This window comes from Carassius gibelio, chromosome B16, assembly GCF_023724105.1.
Source record: "Carassius gibelio isolate Cgi1373 ecotype wild population from Czech Republic chromosome B16, carGib1.2-hapl.c, whole genome shotgun sequence".
NCBI lineage: Eukaryota > Metazoa > Chordata > Actinopteri > Cypriniformes > Cyprinidae > Carassius > Carassius gibelio.
In genome coordinates, this window is record NC_068411.1 from 4,695,910 (window position 1) to 4,713,440 (window position 17,531).

At 36.1% G+C, this 17,531-nt stretch overlaps 2 protein-coding genes across 3 annotated transcripts; one reads left to right on the top strand and one right to left on the bottom strand.

Moving 5' to 3' along the window:
• Window positions 1–1,300: 1,300 nt before the first annotated feature.
• Window positions 1,301–8,784, bottom strand: LOC127974548 (cytosolic 5'-nucleotidase 3). 2 transcript variants are annotated; one of them, XM_052577909.1, is made up of 9 exons: window positions 8,495–8,784; window positions 3,752–3,850; window positions 3,455–3,524; window positions 3,073–3,119; window positions 2,906–2,991; window positions 2,733–2,822; window positions 2,397–2,559; window positions 2,103–2,303; window positions 1,301–2,020 (listed from the first exon to the last, which is right to left on the bottom strand). In XM_052577909.1, the coding sequence occupies exons 1-9, from the start codon at window positions 8,630–8,632 to the stop codon at window positions 1,919–1,921; spliced, it is 996 nt and encodes a 331-aa protein (XP_052433869.1). In that variant the 5' UTR covers window positions 8,633–8,784; the 3' UTR covers window positions 1,301–1,918. The 2 variants fall into 2 exon arrangements, with proteins under 2 accessions (XP_052433869.1, XP_052433868.1); XM_052577908.1 differs by lacking the exon at window positions 8,495–8,784 and adding an exon at window positions 4,744–4,796.
• Window positions 8,785–9,675: 891 nt separating this feature from the next.
• On the top strand, window positions 9,676–16,383 carry sri (sorcin). The gene is made up of 8 exons (XM_052577916.1): window positions 9,676–10,024; window positions 13,385–13,453; window positions 13,651–13,720; window positions 13,822–13,865; window positions 14,013–14,160; window positions 14,861–14,974; window positions 15,195–15,253; window positions 15,558–16,383. Exons 1-8 carry the CDS (start codon window positions 9,986–9,988, stop codon window positions 15,582–15,584), a joined length of 570 nt encoding a protein of 189 aa, XP_052433876.1. The 5' UTR covers window positions 9,676–9,985; the 3' UTR covers window positions 15,585–16,383.
• Window positions 16,384–17,531: the final 1,148 nt, after the last annotated feature.

The following is a 17,531-nucleotide window of genomic DNA, read 5'->3' on the forward strand; positions in this document are numbered from 1 at the left end:
AGGTTTTTGAAGAGCTGCTTCTTCATTTGATAGAGACCCCACTTTGCAATACTCTTGTGAAGGCATGATTTTCCCCCTTGTCACAAGGGCAGTTCCAAGTGTTTGTCTTGTCCATGAAATCCACCAAGACTCCTCCCAGTTTACTGCAATGTGACAGTTTTGGCTCATATATTGGGCCTCCAACGGTAACCAGGCTAGTAAATGTGGCAGCTAGGCTTAGCTTGATTTTAGCAGCTTAAGGCATTGTTTTTTCCTCATATCTCCAATCCATTTTCGCTCCTCCATCTCACTCAACACATGCTCTGATAAATCTTCACTCGGTGCAACAGCACAGCTACTGATCACAGACTGTACAACCAAAAGTCCTCTCCTTTGTGCCACTTCAACATTATTTGTTGAGATCGTGAATTGGTGGATTTTTGTTAAATGTGAGCCAAAATCATCAGAATTAAAAGAACCAAAGACTTAAACTACTTTAGTGTGTGTGAACTGAATTTATTTAATAAATTAATCTCTTGTCCTCCGCTTAGCTGTGATCTGTCACTCAAGAATTGGCTGAAGTGCATGTTTATTTTGGTTTGAGACGCAGTGCTTCTGTCCGATGTATCCCAATTACATGTGAAAATTACAGACTTGGCAGCCCTGGCTGGCATTACCCTCTTTATGTTTTTAAAACGAACACATGGAGTTCTCTTTGCAGCGGATTGTTGCATTTTCCCTAATGAATCTGTTTTATGCACAGTTCTGTAGGCATATAGATATGCTCTGGGTGTTGGAGAAAATATAAAAGATACACAAATGAAAACGTGTGCTAGAGATAAAATAAACTGTAACTACATTTTTGCTTATGATTTCTCGTCAAAACACCCTTTGCTCACATACAATTGGTTATATGACTGTAAAAGCCATTTTCCCACCTGCAAATAAAAAAGTAGCCAATATATTGTATATTTGAAAAATTTTCTAATTAGTTTAGTAGTCAAGGTGCAAGTAATGACTGGTCCAATCAGCCTGTACTATAATAGCTATTACAGTTAATGACATAACTGTGTCCTATTTATCATCTAAGATGTGAAGAGCTTATTCTGCTAATGGTTAAGAAATTCAAGCAAACCATCGTTAAAAGCACAACAGAAATATTTTTTATTTTATTTTTTTACTTTATATAGACCATGTGTCTAGCCTTCCCGCCAAACAGGTTGAGATTTCTCTTAGTAAAATAGTAAAAGTAAAATAGTCACCTGCACTTGTTGCCAAATCCTTCGTATTCATTTACACATAATTTCACAGAATCAAACACTCCAGAGAAACAAACTTTATTGCCTACCTCACAGGTAATCGGGAGGTTGTGTAAATGTTAACCTCGAAAGGTGGTTTATTTATGCTAAGACAATCTCACAGGACAAAACACACAACTCATGAAACATCACGGCTTTTGGAGCAATTTACAGTATTGCCTTAATGTTGATCTGTGCATGCAGCCTAAACAAAACTCGCCTCAAATACACATTCCCGTGAGAACTCAGACAGTTCTTCAGACTTTAAAAGTGCACATCATTTTAAGAATGATGATGAATGTGACATGTCCGTTGGGCTTTGTACTCTTCACAGTCCCAACTTTTATTGCAAACACCGAATACACACATTTCCATATCAAAAATACTACAAACAATAATCTTAGCAATATGCAAATGATGTATTTTTCTTTGATATTCATTTACACCGAGATCCCAGGTGTATGTGTTTATTAAAGTAGTTCATTATGATAAGAGAACACAACTTAAAAAAAAAGTCAAAGGAAGAAGGATGTATGGCTTGTGAGCATGCGAGGCTGGCTTCAGTGCTGGAGCTATCCAGGTGACTCTGAACATCCTCGAATTTGAGTCTTTCCTGTGGGCTGGTGGCTGTGTGGTGTCTATTATAAGATCTTCTGCAGGATGGAATTAGGCACTTCAAGTGTTTCATCCTTCACCAGAACTATATCATAACAGTCCATGTACTTTTCTAACCGTTCCTCTACCTGTCAAATACAACGAAACCTCATCAGTGAAATCAACTTAACAACATTCCCATTTGGAGCAATGAGAAAAGAAATCAGGTACCTTATCATTAAGAAAGCCGATTTTGAGGATGTTCTCTACGTTGGGCACACCGTCTGCCATGGTGAGATCACCGAGAGAGTCTCCGAGCAGAATGATGTTGCCATTGTCCTTCAGTTGTTTGAAATACTCGGTGTTCCTCAGGGCACCGTCGTGCTTGTTGTAAACATGGATCAGCTCCCCTTTAAAGCCTTTCAGAACCCCCTGGAAGACGATACAGAAGATCCGGATCATCACTGCGCTCAGTGTTTGAGAGTAACAGAAACCGGTGATATTTAGGAAAGCTTTGAGACTCACATTATCATCAAAGTCCATGAAGTTGGACACAACTTTGACGTTGGTGTGGTAGACGCCAGCTTGTCTGATAATTTCCTCCAGCACGTCTCCCAGACCGGCGGAAAAAATGAACATAGGAACGTTGTGCTGGTGCAGCCGGTCGAAGAACTGCTCGTACCCTTCCCTGTCATATGCGACCAAACACATGCTTAAAGATCAGATCCGGCAACATCTTTGAGAGATGAATTGTGCTTTCGGTGTAGTAAAAGGATAGCTGCTGCGATTCGAATACAAGTTGAATTGGTATTCAGAGTGAAAGTTATGAAAACCTCTTGATGCGAGTGGAAATGTTTGTACCTTAGACAGACATCCGACTCTCTCACCACCTCTGGAAGTTTGTCCTTCTGCAATCTCTGTTCTACCAAATACGTGTGAGACTTAAAATACCTGAGGAAAAAAAGACCACATTTATAATAAAGCAGTGTGAAAGATCATTTCATGTGTGTGTGTTTGCTTGTGTGGTCACTCACCACTCCACCATGAATGGATATTTCTCCTCCATGGTCAGATGAGGGTCTATCTCTATCGGATAATACGTCTCCTTCAGTTGAAGCAGCTGCAAAAATAACATTTTAGCATGTAAATCATTCAACTTTATGCACTCACGTTTTATTAAAAAAATTTTTTAACTATATACCTTCTTCCTACATTCTTCTGTCACTAGCTTGCAGTTGTCAATAATATCTGTAAAAGACAAGTGTACAGATCACAGGATATCAAAGATATATTAATTTGAGTGATTTTAAAAATTTATCAGTCATCAAAATGTAGATCCAGAAAGAACAGGTAATAGCAAAATTTGACATCCATAAATTGTAAAATTTTTTAAACAAAATACCCTCTTTTTATCAAACAGTATTTGTAACCCCTTGTAAGAGTTTTCTATGGTGTTTTACTTTTAAGACATGTTTTTTTACATGCATAGTAGCCCTCTTAGAATATTTTGTTCAGTGACTTGAATGTAGTGCTCTTTGTTTTGCAAAATAAAAAGATGATAAAAGGGGCAATTTTTTACTCACTATGACATGTTGGGCAACGTTTTCCATTGACAGCAAACTTGCTTAACGTCATATCAAAATCTGTGATGATCTGAAGAACAGAAGGAGAGTCAGCAGATCCAAGGTGGACAGCATGGGTCATTAGACCTAGTCACAATCTAATATACCAGCATTATAAAGCAACAGTGATGCCTGCTTTATTAAAGACTGCTAATGACCATGTTGACACTACAAGTGTGTTTTTACACTAGTAATGTGACAGCAGTTGTATGATAGACGGATGGGCTAATAGAGCACAGGGAGGTGACGTGTTTGTACCTGCAGTTTGGACGCTCCACCTTTAATGAGGCTGCAGATAACCTGCTCCACCCTCTCAGGGTCTCTGATGTGAACTGTGCTCTTCTCAAATTCTGGCATCTGCAGAAACACAAACACAGAAAGAACCAATCAGATCAAGTGGTTTATTGGCATGCTTAATTTCCCCTCCCCTTTCCTCAATGCTGTGCTGATGTCACCGCAGAGAGGGAGGAGCCAGACGACGGCAGAGTCAGACGCCGAAGTCTCTCACTAGTAAAGGAGAAAAAGATATAGCTCTAGTCTTATGGAAGAAATCCACTGAGATGGAAGAAAATGACTGTGATAGACCACAGGTAAACTTCAAAACAACTTACATCTTTGAGTTACAATTTTGTAATAACCAAATTATTACAGAATTAGGACTAAAATAATTATTTAATTGTTCTGTAATGCAATCTAAAGTTTCAAAACCATTTTCTGTATTAGAATTAATGTGCTCATGCTTATGACTGGAGAATAAATATATCTTAGAGACTGTATACTGGTTTAACATAGGTTTGCAACTGTAATTCTGACACTGCTGATATGTGATTTGTCTGTGTGAAGGATGAGTCCCTCCTCATCCCTATTCCAAAAATACAGGGGACAAGACAACACACCCTGAGTACACTGGATGTGCGTCAGATCTATCCCACCCTCCGTGGTAATCAGATCCCTCATATTTAAAGGGGTTGTACAGTTTTTTACAACTCTCCCAGAGAGATGATAAACAACCCATTCACGAAGTACTACAACAAACACGTATAGTCAACCACAATGGCCACTGTATGAGCTACTTTTGAGTAAAACATGCCAGTTTTGCAGCTCAGTTTGTTCTGATCCACATGACAAGCATGCAAGAAGATCCACACATCAAATAAATGCACATAGTGAAGTCAGACTTTTATCACATAATGCTGAGCTCATAAACATTTATCACATGATACATATGTATAAAAAGCATGTAAGCATACCTTTTCCTCTTTCAAGCGTTGTGTCAAACAGAGAAGAAAATGTTTCTTGTCTGACTCACATTTATAGAGCCCTGGCATAGGGGGGCGTTGCCACAAAATTGATAACACCCCATAATCTAAACCCCCACATGACACAAACAGCCATTTTAAGTACACACACAAACAAACAAACAACATATCCAAAAAATGTGGTAATGACAGATAAGGCACAGGGGCAGTTTGGAGAGTTTTTTAACACTGAACATTAACCTTAAAAAAGGAAGTCAAACAGTATATACATAAACTAGATTATGCTGACCGAAGGACTAATGTTATCTCTGAGTGTTTGTATGTGTGGCTCGATGAGGTCAGGGTTTGACAGCTCTACTCTGCATTGAGGTATTTCACAATGTCAAACATTATAAGCAGAACTTTAATGAAGCTTCAGAGTGAAACAGTCTGCACCCCTGGATTGATTATAGTTCATGTATTTGAGAGTACTGAATACGTTCTGTACCAGCTGTAACAGAGTCATGCTGTTACATGCCCAGTGTGTTTCTGACACAACACATTCCAGTGATGGGGAATGTCTTTAATCATCACACACTGATTGTTTCACTGTATGTATGCTCTCTGTGTGCATTGTACTTGTGTCCCCCACTCTATCAAAGGTCAAAACTGGAATAAGGTAACTGAATCAATCAATTGGCACTTATTAAACACACAGCAGTGATTAAGTCAAAGAACAGTGAGTGATTTTCTCTTTGTCTTTTGTTGCTTGATAAACATTAATGACACGGAAGCAAGCATACGCTTTTGTTAATGCATGGATTTAATATACGGAGTCCTACACACATCCAATTTTCACTGTTTGCATTAATCTGAAAGTCTATAAAAGCTACATTTCACAGAATGTAGTTTATCTGATAAAGATAGAAGATTAGTTACCACTTTTATAAAAAATCCTGTTCATCAGAGTACTGTACCATAGATATTTATGGCTCTTACCACAGGCTGGACTCTGCTGTTGCGTTTTCAATGAAAATTCATTGATTTGTCAGTGATGAGAAGTGCTGACTGTTCCAAGGTGGACTTGTTGACATTCATTGAGCGGTTGAATGAGATAGCATCATAGATATCTATGGTCACAGCACTGTTTATGAGTCTTAAAACCAGAAATGAATGAGCATTTTTTTAATTTTGATTCCACTGTCCCAAAGTCAGTGTTGTTGTTGTTGTTTTTTAATGGCTGCAGCATGGTCTGTGGTTAAATATTAAAATTCTGTGTTCCTGTAGCTCAATTGGTAGAGCTTTGCTTTATCAAGTGCAAGGTTGGGGGTTCGATTCCCCGGGAACATCAATAAAAATTGATAGCCTGAATGCACTGTAAGTCGCTTTGGGTTAAAGCGTCTGCTCAATGCATACATTTAGTTTTTACATTTTAAATACATCTTATAAATTAAATACATCTGTAAAACCCCACGTTTAATGTTTTAAGCATTGACTGTACGTGTCTTGAAAAAGGCTGATGGTTAAATAATACTATTAGAGCTTACTTTCTATAATGATCTCAAAAACAATGGAAAAATCCTATTGACTTCTTTTGCTGAGAAAACCAGGGTGATGCTGACCTAGGCTGATGACACAGGGCAACTTTGAGCAATGTTAAATGGTAAACCAGGTAAAACACAAGGCCCACGACCGATCTAAAGTATTTAGATAGAAAACTGTTACCCATTCTCAATGGGAAACTGCCCAAGCAACACTGATGAAAAAGGGTGTCCCGTGTTCACCAGCCCTAAAAATCATCCGTGCGACATTCTATAGTGCAGGGTCTATATTCTTTAGTGCAACATTTGAGTTCAGAAAGAAAATGTTTTCCATTTTCTCCATAACGCTATTGATTTTGAACAATAAGTTAACCATACAAAACAGGCCTACTGTGAGCTACTTGGTTGTTAATGGTATATGCTTTTGATTAAAACCATTTAAGTTAAGTGAAGTGACGTGACATACAGCCAAGTATGGTGACCCACACTCAGAATTCATGCTCTGCATTTAACCCATCCAAAGTGCACACACACACACAGTGAACACACACACACACACACACACACACGCAGTGAACACACACCTGGAGCAGTGGGCAGCCATTTATGCTGCGGCGCCCGGGGAATTATTACAACTTATCTTTTTAATCACTTTCAAAAGTGAAATGCCTAGTGATAAAGTAGCATGATTGATTCTGCGGATAAATCTCCACCAATCTGAAAACCAAAACAAAGCAAATCATGACCAAAATTTTTTTTTAAAAAAAACAAAAAAAAAAACGCCTCACTAAGTTCTGAAACTAATCTAATGTTTACGTAAAAAATTACTTTTCTATAAACAATAAACTTTGATTCTTTGAATCAACAATTGTTTATCCATCAATAAATTTTATTTAAATGTTATCATTTTGCATTCTGGGATCCCCTCATAGAAACCTTAAAAATTACACAGTGCACCTTTAAAGGTGCTGTAGGGAACTTTTGTAAAAAAATATTTTTTTACATATTTATTAAACCTGTCATTATGTCCTGACAGTAGAATATGAGACAGATAATCTGTGAAAAAAATCAAGCTCCTCTGGCTCCTCCCAGTGCTCCTATTGCCATTTGCAGAAACTCCATCTCTCCTGGTAAAAAATAACCAATCAGAGCTGCGGTCCGTAACTTTGTTTGTATTCAAAATGTAGAAAAATGTATATAATAAGCGAGTACACCATGAATCCATTTTCCAAACCGTGTTTTTGGCTTGTCCTGGATCACTAGGGTGCACCTATAATAAGTGTTTATATTCGGACTATTTTAGATTTCTTCGGGGATACCGCGGCGGAGTAACCCAGTACCTTTGTGATTCTTCATAGACATAAACAGAGAGAAGTAGATCCGGCTACGATGTTTTTCCTCAAGACGCAAGCAGTTCTGTTTATTAACCGCTAGAGCGTCAAAAGTTCCCTACTGCAGCTTTAAGGTAACCGTCTTTTTGTTCAAAGTGTTTAATGTTGCATTTTACCTCATAGCTGGTCTGGTTGGTTTGATTCATTATCTCTTCAGAAAAACAATATTTCTGGTCCCAGAGCCGCTGAAAACATGACTGAGAGGAGAGCGCTGTTGCACCAACGGTTACCATGACAACCAACTCCCTTCTAGCAAGATACATTTAAAGCAATACATTTACAAAATAGTGTAGTAACTACTGTACGCTTACCATACTAAAGGAACCTGTAAATATATATATATATATATATATATATATATATATAGTTTAAAGAATGGCATTAAACCTGTACTGAATAACATTGCTTTCTAATGTCATTCGATAACAGCCAAGTAATAATAATAATAAAAATAATGTCTTAAATGCCAATACAAATATTTTAGATATAGAGAACACTTGGGATGACTGAAAGTGGCATTATACAATACGTGAAGATGATATTGTATTTACTGTCTGAACATGATATTGTGCTTATTCTGAATAAAAGGGCTCGAGAGCACTGAATGACCTCTAACGTTACATCCCATAGGCCTACACGTTGACAGTGACGTAACAGTAATGTCGCGCGCCGGGGCCTTATTCAGCGCGAGCACTTTCGTTTTATTAATCGAAGACAGCTGTCAACTTCTGGAGCTTGACCGTCAGGAACGTTCATATTGTATGCGCTATACGCTCGCGGAGTGGACGGGGTGTGAAAGCCATTACAGATATAGGAAATGTGTGCGCTCACCATCTCTATTATCTTGGTTTTCTTTCCCGCTCTCTGTTTCTTGGTGAAGATGTACTGCGCGAACACGACTCCGCCGAACAGAGCGCACACAGTAACGCTCGCCATCGCGCCCACTTTAACCACAGCGTTTCTGTCCATGTCCGCTCTCCGGTTAAAAACCAAAAACAAACCTTGTCGCGCTGAGACTACGTTAACGGGGTGTGTCTGAACGGTACATAACCACCCTACGCCCTATCTTATATATGTCTGCGCTATGTAGTATGTATCATGTCCACTGTAAGAACTGTCTGCATAGATAGAGTTCCCGGATGATGCACTACTCTTGTGTGAAGTATGCAACCATGGAAGACTTCATAGCAGTCTATATACCACAATGCAATGCGCTCGAAGGACACCATTGCCTGCAGAGGGAGCTCTTTCTTTTTTTCTGTTTCTCTGGAAATCTTTTACTGCATGCTTATTATCCTAGAAATATTAGTACCTGATATACTAAACTCACCCCATTCGATATGAAACGATTAAATGAAAATAATATTAGTTTAGCCTCCTAATTCTGGGACATAGTCGTTTAGTTGTATTTGGGAGCTGTTGTAAATCTACAAGCAGAACAAAATTGTTTTTTGGATTAATATTCATGTAATAAAATGTTATCCAAAAAAAAAAAAAAAAAACATTAGGCCTACAAACAGTTCGTCCAGTTAATAGTGAATGGTGTTCCTTAATCTAAACTAAAAGCTTTTCTATTTTACGTTTAAACTCTTATAAATAAGTCATAATTTATTTAATTACATAAGTAGGCTATATCATTTTCAACGCCTATTTAATAAAGATAATATAATCAGCTAAATATGAAGTATTACCACTGATCAGTGAGTATTACACATTTTACAGAGATTCGCGTTACAGTTTATTTTAAGGTTCCCGTGTTACAGTGTAATTAAATATTTAAGTAGGCTACTGATTAATATTCATTAACTACTTTTATTTACGGTTAGGGTTAAGATTAGGTTTTGATTTAGGGTTATTGGCATGTAATGCATTATAAATTGATATTATAATAGTAAAAGTACATGTAACATGCGTAACAAGGACACTTTAAAATTACCCAGATGTGTTTATATCTCAGATATCTGTATTTTGTCGCAGGTGTAATACACTCATTTGACAGCAGGTGTCGCAGTATACTCTGAACAATCAACTATTTTCCAAAAGCAATATTTTCATTCGCTTCTAGGCTTTACAATCTATTTCACAGTTGAGTAAGGACAAAACAATGGATTTATTATTTAGTTCGTTGATCTAAGACCACAGTGCAAGCCAGATCATCTTACGATTTCGTAGGAAAAACAAACAAAGCTTCGAAGGTCGTTTTCAAACCTTCGTTTGTGTGCCACTACCATCCCGGAAGAGGGAGGAGATTACAAATACACAATTTAAGCGTCAGTTTATCCGGGTTTGGGCCACCTCCGAGAAAAAAATCGCTCTTTTACAATGAATTTCCAGGGATACGGTGCACCGGCTGCGGGCGGGGTAAGAATGTTCGGTTTTCTGTGAATTATATGAATTCAGTCGCTGTACATTAACATTTTAACAGTACGATTGGTAAAGCTTGATGTTAAAAAATCTTGTGCTTAGTCAAGCATAGCGTCGCCATGATCTTGTTTAATAGTTTCAAGTCTGGATGTCCTGTACAGAGCACATGCAGGGCTTTTCAGAGATAACTTAATTAATGTTTGGATGTTTACCATGAACCACTCCCTCTCCTTGGTCTTCAGAAATGTCTCATATTAATTTAGTGACACTCTTATGGGAAAAATATAATTTTTTTTTTTAATTCTCTTTTAAATCTGACAAATTTGTTTGTCATATATCAACATCTCAATACAATGTTATGGGGTTTCAAATCAAAATATGACAGGAAGTTGATTTAAGGCATGTCCTCATATGAGCACACCAGGACTAAAAGCATGTTTTTTACGCAATTTGGGAGACACAACAAATGAATAGGGAAATAAATTATATTACAATGTTCCTATGAGATATTAGATAATATTTTGAAAATCCTGTCAATTATTACTCCCATTATTACACTTTTTTTCATTACATGTTGCCCCCAAAACACATTGACATGCAAATTAGATTTAGTTTATAGATACATCATACATAATGAGAATTATGGCCATCTTACACACATTTTGCATAAAGAAAAATGGTATATCAAATCATTCTGTTATAATATAGTTGAGAATTGTATTTATATCCTCTACCTAGGACGTAACATAACATATGAATGAAATATCTTTCTTTTTTTGTATGCTCTAAAACAATGTAATGACAAGAAAAAAATACTATAAGTTTTTCCCCTCAAATGTTTTGTGGGGTCTCAAGAGGTTAAATTAATATGTCATATATTTGTTGCTGTTTTGCCTACCTCTGGTTTACGAAACACACCTGGTTTTATTCAGCAGATTATTACAATGACCCTTGACCAGAACTGGGTGTGTCATATTGACACTGGGTGTGTCTGTGTTTTTTTTTTTCCATACAAGTTCTGACCCACAGCATTGGAAATTTTATATGTTTATCTTATCTGAGGCACTCAGTCCATTTCCTGGAGTTCTCTCTTAAATGCAGTTCTCCTCTGGCCAGACGAAACCAGCAGTTCAATTCCAGGCTGCAGAGGAATCATTTGTTTCCTGGATCTGGTGGCTACAGTGACCTTGGAATAAGAGAGAAACATCCTTGTTGATCCTGGAACAACATTCCAATCAACCAATCAGAATTGAGATATAAAATATCTGTTTTAGGCTTAAAATCAGGGTTAAGTGCTTCTACGCCCTTGTTAATCAGCTATCATATCCAACTGATTTAAGGGATAAATTATGGGTATGGTTAGATTTAGGGGATAGGGATTGGGTTAAATCTATATTTTTGGACAATAATGTTGAACCAGGATCATCAAAAGATGTTTATCCAGGAACATGTCTTACTTGGCAAAATCACAGTGACCGGAGGACTATAATGTAACAAGCTCATTCAAATACTGAGGTGCTAAACCATTCAGGGCTTTATAATTAATAAGCAAGATTTTAAAATCTATACGATGTTTGATAGGGAGCCAGTGCAGTGTGGACAGGACCGGGCTAATATGGTCATACTTCCTGGTTCTAGTAAGAACTCTTGCTGCTGCATTTTGGACTAGCTGTAGTTTGTTTACTAAGCGTGCAGAACAACCACCCAATAAAACATTACAATAGTCTAACCTTGAAGTCATAAATGCAATAATTAACATCTCTGCATTTGACATTGACAGCATATATTGTAATTTTAGATATATTTTTGAGATGGAAAAATGCAGTTTTACAAATGCTAGAAACGTGGCTTTCTAAGGAAAGATTGCGATCAAATAGCACACCTAGGTTCCTAACTTATGACGAAGAATTGACAGAGCAACCATCAAGTCTTAGACAGTGTTCTAGGTTAATACATGCAGAGTTTCTCGGCCCTATAATTAAGACCTCTTGTTTTTTCAGAATTTAGCAGTAAGAAGTTACTCATCATCCTGGTTTGTATATCGACTGCATTCCATAAATTTTCAAATTGGTATGTTTCTCTGGGCCTTAAAGAAATCTAGAGATGAGTATCATCGGCATAACAGTAAAAGATACACCATGCTTCCTGATGATATCTCCCAAGGGTAACATGTAAACCATGAAAAGTAATGGCCCTATAGTACTGAGCCTTGAGGTACTCCATACTGTACTTGTTCTCGATATGATACCTCTTCATTCACTGCAATGAATTGATGGCAGTCAGATAAGTTCAATTTGAACCATGCGAATGCACTACCATTAATGCCAACAGAGTTTTCTAGTCTAATCAAGAAAATGTCAATTGTGTTGTTTTTAACTAGTGTCTTTTTGTTTTTAACTATATATATATATATATATATATATATATATATATATATATATATATACCCTGCGTAGACAAATACTAAACATATTGTGATGTACTGTTTTTTTTTTACATTATTATTTGCATGATGCAAACTCGGAGCTTGTCTTCAGTCTTAAAGGGATCGTTCACCCAAACATGAAAATTTTGTTGTCATTTACTCACCCTCAAGATGTTTCAAAAGTTTATTTAATCTTTCAACACAAAAGAAGATATTTTTAAAAATATTGGTAACCAAACCGTTGCTGGTTCTTGACTTCCATATTTTCTATACTTTAGGTTCATTGGGTTTCTGCCATGTTCAGGGTTATTTAAACACTACCATGAGAAGAAAAAATAAAGTTAAATAAATATTCCCTATATAAATGTGGTGACAGTGAACAGTGATTCAAGTATTACAGGATGGCATATCGATACTTTTTTCACATTACACCATTGCAATAAACATTAATTACAGAAAATGTAACAGAACACCCAACAGTTAACTCATTAAAAAATTTATATAAAAATCATATGTAATACATTACACATAGGGATATCTGGGAATGACCTTTAACCGTTTAACTTTTTGTAATACAATTATACAGTAAATCATTAATACTAGTACATAAATTGCTGTAACTTGCTAAAAACATATTTGACAGCATTTTACTGTAAAACTATATATAATGTGATTTTAAACCATTTACAGATTTTCACTGAGGTAAGGTAACTTAGTCAAACAATTAACAGGTTTTTACTGTACCAGTTTTGCAGTTTGTGTGTGTGTGTGTGTGTGTTTGTGTGTGTGTGTGTGTGTGTGTATACAGAATACAAATAGTATACAAATTAAACTTGTAGCAGAAATATGCATTTAAAATTAAGAAACGTGCCTCTCCTTATTCCCAACATTTATAATGGCACTTAATCATCTCCTTCCCTCTTCTTCTGTAGTATCCAGGTGGATTCCCTGGACAGCAGCAGGACCCTCTGTATGGATACTTCGCTGCCATCGCTGGTCAAGTAAGAGGGTGTTTCATTTGTTCTTCAAATGTTATTGCATAGAAGTTCTGCCATATGATTAGCCTATATACTTCAGTCTTTCTCATACAAAGTTTAAATTAATGCTACTTCTTGTTTCATTCTGCTGAATGAATGCATTTGTTTCTAATATGAATATAATAGAGTTATTGATAAATATAGGTATTTGTTTTGTCTAGGATGGCCAGGTATCTGCAGAGGAACTTCAGGCTTGTTTGACTCAGGCCAACTTCTCTGGTGGCTACAGACGTAAGATTGATTGTCTTAATTTACTACAGATAATTGTAAGCTGAACGTATTTGCAGATTTATAACTTTGCAGGTTTGTAACAATCATTCTTTGTCTTGCAGCTTTCAACATTGAGACATGTAGACTGATGATCAGCATGCTTGATGTATCCTTCTCACTCACACTGAACACATTTCAGACACACCGAATCATTTCAGGCCTATTATGATTTTCAACACTGAATCTATTCAACTTTACTACTATGCCAACCCTGGTTCTTGAACTGTTTTTCCCTAACTTAACCTTTCATCAGAGAGATATGTCTTGCTCAATGGGTTTCAATGAGTTTAAGGAGCTGTGGGCAGTGCTCAGTGGCTGGAAGCAGCACTTCATGAGCATCGACAGGGACAGGAGTGGCACAGTTGACCCACAGGAAATGAGCCAAGCTGTTTCCTCTATGGGTAAAACTTCTTATGAGATGTTATATGCAATTTCTTATGAGATGTGTATTTGGGGACCAATTTACACCATTAACTAACTATTAACTGCTACTTTTGCAGAAATAAACTCCCATTGCTGCATATTTATAGTTAGTAAGGTAGTTGTTAAGTTTAGGTATTGGGCAGGATTAAGGGAACTAAAATATGGTCATGTGGAATAAGACATTAATATGTGCTCCAAACAGCCAATATGCTAATAATTTGCATGCTAACAAGCAACTAGTAATAGTGAGAATTTGTCCCTAGAGTAAAGTGTTACCAATAATTTGACTTCAATCCATATTATTTGAGATGAACAGAAAGCATTTGAAAAGCAGCGACAATGCAGCCAAAGTCATGCTCTAAATAATCATATAGAAAATCCATGGTAACGGTATTTTACTAAAGACTTTAGTTAATGTGTGTTAAGGTTAGGATGTCTGAATACATCAGCCCAATTTTTTATTCATCTGCTAGTTCAGAGTTCTTCCTTTAGCAGGGATGTGGATAAATGAATAAAAAGACAGAATGGAATATCTGTAGGGATTTTTATATGTGCTTTCGACAAGAAAAAAGAAAAAACTGAATGGATGCAATTTGATTTCCATCTGGCTAATTGGTGACAAGCGGTTTTAAATGGAAAGTGAATGTTTTTGAAGGTCATGGTGTGTCATGTTCGCAGGGTACAGGCTGAGTCCCCAGGCCATGAACTGCATAATTAAGCGTTACAGCTCTAATGGGAAGATCTCATTTGATGATTATGTCGCTTGCTGTGTCAAACTGAGGAGCTTGACTGGTAAGTAGGAAAAATCGTAATGATTTCTTGTCTCCTTAAACTCTGATTGTAAATGGAGCTTTCTATTTAGTGAACTATTAGGTTGAATTATGCCTGTTCCACATACTGTGTGAGTTTTGTGTTTAACAGAGTGAATGGAAGTATTTACTCTGAATGTTTTCATAAAAAAAAAATTCTTTAGAAGGAAGTAATTGATTACTACAAACTGTCTCATGATCAGATCTGTTCAGAAAGAGGGACCAGGCTCAACAGGGAATGGCGACATTTCAATATGATGATGTAAGTCCTCAAAACATTACAGAACATAATATAATGAAGAAAATCTGTTACTTAGGGCAAGATAATGCAATTTTATTATTTTATTTTTTCAAAATAATTTCAGTACAATGAAATCTGTAAATCAACATGCGATAGTAAAAAAAAAAAAACTAAATAGTTAAATAATCATCTGAATCATTGGACAATTATTTTAAACCTTATAAAAAATGTATTACTTTTGATTATCTGCCATTGAGTAATGTAGTTGTGTAAAATTAGGTCTTACTGGTGTAGATTAATTTCTTTTTTGCTTCTCTTTTCACAGTTCATCCAGTGCACCATGAGCATCTGAGAGAAGCCTCTGGGTTCATGCAAAGATCCACAAATAGAAAAATGTATACTTTAGTTTTCATTTTCATAACTTTTATAAAAATTGACTTACATGTAAATGCCTTTCTGTCATACTTTGACAATGTTGTAGTACTTATGCAATATAAAACATACATTTAAACAATATTGTTTAATATAGCACATATTTCAACACTATTGCATTATTCATAAGACTAAGTACGCAATGCCTCCATACCAATAAAATTTATAGACTAACCACTCAAAATGTAACATATATTCTATATCTAGTTGTTTTATCAAACCAGCTATACAGAAATACTTGATTTTTTTTATTTTTATAATAATGCCTTACAGTCACAGAGTGGTAGTATATTATAGTAAAGCATCATAACCAGCATCTCACCTCTGGAGTCTTGTCAGCATATATATATATATATATATATATATATATATATATATATATATATATATATATATATATATATATATATATATATCCAATTAATTTGTCTTAATTTGACATGGTCAGTAATGAATACTTTGTCAATGTGAGGCGTGTTAAACTTAAGATCCACGTGTAAGTGCTGGAAGTAACTGGAAGTAAAAGGTTTTATTATATATCACCAAAGAATTCTTGACACTTGTGTCTGCTCTACTTTTTGACTCTGTGCAATGGCTGTTTGAAATGTTAGTGAGACCTGTTTGTGCATATTTTCATTTACACTCAATGAATTCGTTTTAAATAACACACCATTTAAGACATTCCCTGTTAGACTTAATAAATGATAACAGAACACTTATCTTCCAGTAGTTACATCTTGTGTTCTTTACACAGACTAAATGTGCACAGATATGAATGTGTGAGTTTTGCTCTGAGATATTTTTTTTTTCTTTTTTTTTCTGTGTAGCATATTACAATTGGTTATGTGCATTTCTTATACTGAGTGCACTTTTAGAAAACTCTAAACTAAATGTTTAACAACAATATTTAATGTATCTGCATTACTGTAAGGGTAGGGTTAGGGTAGGGTAGTTGTAGACCAGATTTGGGTATTGGTCAGACCAGTCCAAATCCGATATAGCCTAGTGCTTATACTATTCTGTATATACTATTATACTATTCACATGTTTAATACACTACGCATCCATATCTCTTCAATTTATGTTTTGAACTTCTCTATGTGGAGCGCTGTAACTCTGTGTTGCTTCAAATGCATTATTTTGCTCACTGGATAAACATAAACGCTAAATGTTGACTAATGTAGTATTTATTTATGTATAGATACATTACATTCATGTATTTTACAACAGTACAAAGAGCATATGTGTAGGCCTACCCAGGGTTTAAATTGGGCCGGGCAATCTGGGGCTGAGCCCCGGCACAGACTTCAGGACACGACATTAACATTTCATTAACACAAGACAAGTAACCTGATTAAAACATCAATAACCAAAAATAACTAGGCATTCACCATAACGCATGTGTTATTCTGATTTTACTACAGTTAGAGTAAGTGGCGAATAGTGGATATAGCTAGGCCTATATAATGCATCTATTGACGGAATAAAGTTGCGCTGATGAGGCGCAACACAAAGAAACAGCAGCAGCAGGTAAAAATTCTAAATAATTTTTTTTTTTTATATTTAAAATACACTCCGGTAACATAAAACAACATTTTTTATTATGACTGTTTATTAGTTCAATAAACAGTTCAGTAACCATGTACAATAATATTAGGTCACTTACATTTTAGGCAGCTGCAGATCACAGCGCATTGCACTGCAACCAGAGGATTTATCGCTGATTGATTCCGTGTTTTGAACGAATCGGTTGAGTTAAAGTTTCATTAGTGCAGTGGTTCCCAAACCTGTCCTGGAGTACCCCTGCCCTGTACATTTGGTATGTCTCCCTATCACACCTGATTCAACTCATCAGCTCATTAGTGGA